General features: G+C 41.3%; 1 protein-coding gene across 1 annotated transcript; it reads right to left on the bottom strand.

The window, feature by feature from the left end:
* Positions 1 to 893: 893 nt before the first annotated feature.
* LOC123444253 (calcineurin B-like protein 10) lies at positions 894 to 3,823 on the bottom strand. Its single transcript, XM_045120917.1, has 9 exons — positions 3,627 to 3,823; positions 3,319 to 3,532; positions 3,139 to 3,221; positions 2,470 to 2,529; positions 2,081 to 2,189; positions 1,932 to 1,984; positions 1,676 to 1,756; positions 1,460 to 1,572; positions 894 to 1,330 (listed from the first exon to the last, which is right to left on the bottom strand). Exons 1-9 carry the CDS (start codon positions 3,654 to 3,656, stop codon positions 1,276 to 1,278), a joined length of 798 nt encoding a protein of 265 aa, XP_044976852.1. The 5' UTR covers positions 3,657 to 3,823; the 3' UTR covers positions 894 to 1,275.
* Positions 3,824 to 5,693: the final 1,870 nt, after the last annotated feature.

Genomic DNA, 5,693 nt, shown 5'->3' with positions numbered 1-5,693 from the left:
TTTGTATCAGGTATTGGCGACGAGGATCAAAAGACACATTGCTCCCTTTCTCATCTGAAAACAAACTTTTTTTATAACATAACTTGTTTGTTACATATTTTTGTTTCACCTTTTACGTGCATCTACCCTGATTGAAAACCTACATGTTTTTGGCTGAAATGTTGGAATTATGTGTCCTGCAACTATATTCAAATAATAGGAATTTCTAACATGAATCCCACTAATTGTTCAAACAACAATACATCATATTCTTACACAGTTTCAGTTAGAGAAGCTCAGGAGAAATACAACATAGATTGCTTACGTCCCGGAGAGCTTTCGGTCACTGATGCCAACTGAATGTACTGGCCCAATGCAAGCAGATTTTTCTACTCTAGATCTCAAAAGAAAAAGAGAAGCTCAAAAGAAATACATAGGTGGAATTGCAATAATGAAGAACACAAAAGGACAAACGTTTTTTTATCAGAAAAATAAGAACCGATGTTTATTTTACTTCCAAATGTGAGTTCGCACCTCAACTCATCATGGATTCATTGTTGAGTATGAAAGAAACTGGGATATTATATATCACAAGGTCGCACTAACCAAAAAGAAGCCCACAAAAAACCAAATATATACTCCCTCCGTCTCAAAATAAGTGTCTTAAGCTTAGTACAAATTTATACTAGAGCTTATACAAAGTTGAGACAGTTATTTTGGAACGGAGGGAGTACTATTTAATTTGAATCACCTATATATGAAACATATTGTTTTGTTGATTATTATCACTTCTACATGAAATCTACCCTATTATTATTTCAAATTGTTATCATCTTTACTATCTACTAAGAAACACCAAAAACCCCCGCAGCACCGCGCGGGGGTATTATCTAGTTACCATGGTTTTCTAATCTGTAGAATTCAAGAGGATGTGCCACTATAATGTCTTTTTTTCTTACCATGCATTTTTTTAAATCCCTAAATCAAATAAGCCCTTAAAATGTTATAATATGGGAATACAATCTGAGGCAACACAACAAAACACTTGCAAGAATACCCATCTAATAAAGGAATGGCTCTAGAAGGTGTCGCTGCCTGATTTATACACAGAAGGCAGAGAGCAGACTTAACGAACGAACGTGCTACACATGACAATTACGAACAGCGAGTACTGAGATTGCCAGCCTCCTGCGGCAGATCGTGTGGGTGGACATAGGTGTATTTCGTTGAGCTGGAGAATGTACATCTTCTGTTCTGAGCAAGGCTACCGTCCTGCACCACCTAATGTGCTTCACACTAGTCTTCGACTTGTGTGTTGAAAACGAAGCTGGGGAACGCTGACGTAGTGTGCCTGGCATTGTCAAAAAGAGTACTTATGTTGGTCATTCACTAGACTACATGACAATGGATCGTTGGCAGAGTAGAGATCCGTTCAAAAAATAGTTGACGAAATGCTTCAAGCAGAAATATGAATCCATACTTGAGGGAAGGCAGCGTCATCTTCTTTATAACAGATGGATGCTGCAATACAAAAGCATTCCACTCCTGCTTGCTAATCCTGTTGTCCCCATCGGTATCAGCATCCTCAAATGTCTACAGGAGAATAACTCAATCAAAGATCTTAAGCATTCGTCGCTCAAACTGAAATTCTACGCATAAGAGGCTTGGGTGAGAGTGCGATGGAGAGTGGTGATACCTTGTCTAGTATCGCTTCGACAAGCTCATTAGACAGCTCAACCTGTGACTCCATTAAAGTAGCAACAACCATTTGCTTCACCTGTGGGGTAATAGAGGTTTGGCGTATTAACTATCAACTGAAAACATGCCGCAGAACAAAGCTTCTCAAGGCTACATTTCGCTATCCCTTTTGACAGTTTCAAGGTATTTATACTTGTGCTAACATCTCGTCAAAGGTTCATGTTGAAATCCAAGCGTATTCACGTGCAACATACCTCTTCACGCTCAATGAAACCAGTTTGCCTCAAATCGTATAATCTGAAGGAAACTAACAAAAGTGCAATAAATAAATAAATAATCAACAACAGATAAAATTTAACATGAAAACGAATCTTGATAATTCCCAAATCCTAAGTAACCTTACAATTAATTTTATCTTCCATGGGAGCATTTGGATGAAACACACTTATTGCATGGATAAACTCTTCGAATTCAATAACAGAATTTTTCTTTTCATCAAAAAGATCAAAAACCTACATAGAGAAGAAGAGACATATTCAAATAGTCCAGCTGTGTGATAGGCAAGGAAAGTTCATAAATCAAAACTGCTATGAAATATAACAAGTAGCCTTACCATACACCAACAATATTTGATACAGATACAGTGACAGCTGCGAGATTACCAATTACCTTAACTAAGACTAAGTCTTACTTTTAGATACAAGACAAAACAGCAGGTTAATTATACTTACGTAGGCAAAGTGTTCGAGAATATTTTAAACACGGAACTGGGAGAGCAAGCTTTTGCCTTACCCGATCTAAGAACAGATTCTTGCCTGACGGTGTCATGAACAAAGCTAACTGCAGCTCCTCCTGAAAACATACAAAACCTTTATAATTAGTGACCACCAAAAGTTTAAAAATTAACGGTGCTTACATCGGTTACATCTATGACTTCCTTTACCTGGAAGCTAGCTTCCTATTGCCTAACAAATAATCATAAATGTCTAGATTAGTCACTAATCGACAGCTTTAACTAAGGTCCTACTGTCCATGACAAACATCTTGGTACACTTCACCTTTCTGGTTGTCTATAAGAACATTAGGGTCATTTTCACCAACTACAATTATTTAGGTACAGAGGGAGTACGTAGTAAGCAAACATCAAGTCTTTTTAATACTTGATCTTCAAAAGAATGAGCATAGCACACTGGAATGCAGCCTGAATTAATAGTCCCGAGTCCTAACTGACATAGTTGACACAAGAAATTTGTTTAATTGCCAAAAGAAAGAAACAGGTCAGCCATTTTCTCAGATTCCATGCTTGATCTTCACCAATCCTCGAAGGCTCGAACCGTTCGAGCCGCCACGGCAGCCTAGCAATTTGAGATAGACAAGCTCGGCTGATCCGAAATCTGACACCCGTTACTGAATAAACTGGAGCGGTAGGCTAAAAAGGAGAGAAGTTCAACATCTGTAAACCTTATGGATAAGGCCGTCGTTGATGATGGAGCAGCTGATTTTCTTGTACAGCTCGTACAGGGCCTCCACCTCGTTCACCGAGACTGCAAGGCCACCACGAGCCACAACCACATCAATCTCAGGCCACAAAACGAAATACAAGAAGACAGACACGCAACCCGAAAAATCAGCTGTTCTTACAGCAGCATGACTCGTCGGCGAGGTCGGCGAGCTCACGGAACGTGAGGCGGCCGCTGGCTCGGTGGCGCTGGCGCTGGCGCGCGTGGGCGCGGAGGGCGGGCGGGCGCCTCTGGAAGCAGTGCGCGGCGGCGAGGGCGACCGCGTCCACCACGGCGAGCACCGGGAACAATGCCATGCATGCGAGTTCCCCGAGCGTCAGAGAGCTTCTCGACCCCTGCCGCATCAGCGAACGACAACCGGATCAGATTATGAACTATCAAAGGTCAGATCATGGGTGGTAGTGAGCCGGCGGAGGTGCTAGCTATTACGAGGGTGTTGGATGAGCGGGAGGGGTCCATGGGCTGGGCAGCTGCGGCTGGCAGCGAATCATCGATCGACGGGGTGCCGGTCGCCGGGAACGTCACGTACCGGCGCGCGGCCGCCGGAGTTCTTGGTGAACTGGCAGATTGGCGTCTCCGTCCAGTTCAATTGTTCTGGCAAAGATATTTTGCCAGCTGGGTGGTCCTGTTGTATTTAGGCCGTCCAAGTGGGTTGCTCCAATCATTCACCGATCCACCGCGGCCACACGCCAGAGTAACCCGGTGATTCCATGATTGCTGATTTGCTGCATACTCAATCTGTCTCAAAATAAGTGTCAAACTTAGTACTCCCTCCGTCCGAAAATACTTGTCATATGAATGGATGTATCTAGATGTATCTTAGTTCTAGGTACATCCATTTTTATCAATTTGTGCGACAATTAATTCCGGACGGAGGGAGTATAACTTTATACTAGAGCTAGTATAAAGTTAAGACACTTATTTTAAGACGGAGAAAGTAATACTTCGTCTTGTTCTTAAATATAAGTCTTTTTAAAAATTTTACTAAAGGACTACATACGAAATAAAATGAGTGTATCTACACTCTAAAGTATGTCTATATACTTCGTCTTGTTCTGTATATAGTTCTCTACTGAAAACTTTAAAAAGACTTATATTTAGAAACAAAGGAAGTATAAAATAGTTTTGCCGTCTCATGCAAAGATCTAAATGGTCATGTTAATAAACCTCAACAAATGGAATTTGTTCGCCACTAGCTTCTAATATTAGCATGTGTGCGATGGTGGAAGGAAACATTCCGTTGGCTACGGACGCGACTATGGTGATTTTCTTAATCTTAAGTTGTAATCTCAAGTTTTTATGGCGGGCCAGTATCTCCAAGATGATCGTAGTGATGGGATATGCATGTGCATATCCATAAAAATAAGTATATGTATATGTGTGGGCACCTGCGTTTGTACCGCGTTAAAAAGTTATTTCTATAAGTAGCAATTGAGCAATTCATTTTTTAATGATAACACGTAAGTTGTTGAACAAAAAAAAGATGGTATAGATACCCATTACTCAGTTTATTAGAGGAAAAGTCTTCACATCGACAAAAACCACCCCTAGCTGAATTAGGACTACCACATCATAAGAAATACGAAAATGCCACAAGGAGTCAATACACAACAAAACCAACGTCATATAAATCGCCCATCACATTGACTGACCTGATGACTTCAACTTCACCACAACTTCGGTTGTTCCCACCACATGCATGTTTGTCGATCTCATCAACACCAGGAGAGAAGACACGTCTGGAAGGAGGTGGACAAGAGTGTCGCTCCAGTCCCGAGAGGGAGACCAACGAGGCACGCCTAATGTTACCCACGTGTAAAGAGTGCTCCATCTACCACTAACACCTAGAAGGCGAGTCAACGCGCACACCACCTGCACCCTGCCATCACCAACTTCGGACCAGCCACACCACTACCAACGGGGTGTTACCGCCATAATAACTTATCTCTAAAACAGTGCTTCTATGGAAGTAATGATGTCGAGGACACCGCTATCGTAGATCCGGCAAGGCGGGTCTTGTTTTTCACCTAGAGACAATATCTCGAGTATGTGAGAGGTGTTGGAACTCCTTGGTGATACCTTCAACAAGGAAACAACTGAAAGGACCAGGATGTCGCCTAGAGGGGGTGGATAGGCGTATTAAAATCTTATTACGGATTTGGCCATATCCTAATGCGAAAATAAATTAAGCGGATATGTTCCAAGCACAAATCCTAAATATAGTAGGCTCAACCGGGTGTACCAACTACTTATTCTAATAAGATGAGCACGACAAGGATACTAACAAGTACAAGTAAGTTATACATACTTACTTGGGCAATAACACAAGATATGAAAGTGTACGACACAAGTTAGCAATTCACACTAAACACAAGATATATTAATAGTAGCAAGTATGAATTGCGGGATATAAAGCGCAGGCCTAAATAATTAATCTTTACAAAGAAATAACCAACACAATATAACGAGGACAAAAAATATAGTGAATGTACGCTC

Source organism: Hordeum vulgare, chromosome 3H, assembly GCF_904849725.1.
Source record: "Hordeum vulgare subsp. vulgare chromosome 3H, MorexV3_pseudomolecules_assembly, whole genome shotgun sequence".
NCBI classification, from domain to species: domain Eukaryota; kingdom Viridiplantae; phylum Streptophyta; class Magnoliopsida; order Poales; family Poaceae; genus Hordeum; species Hordeum vulgare.
This window is presented reverse-complemented; position numbering and strand designations above follow the sequence as displayed.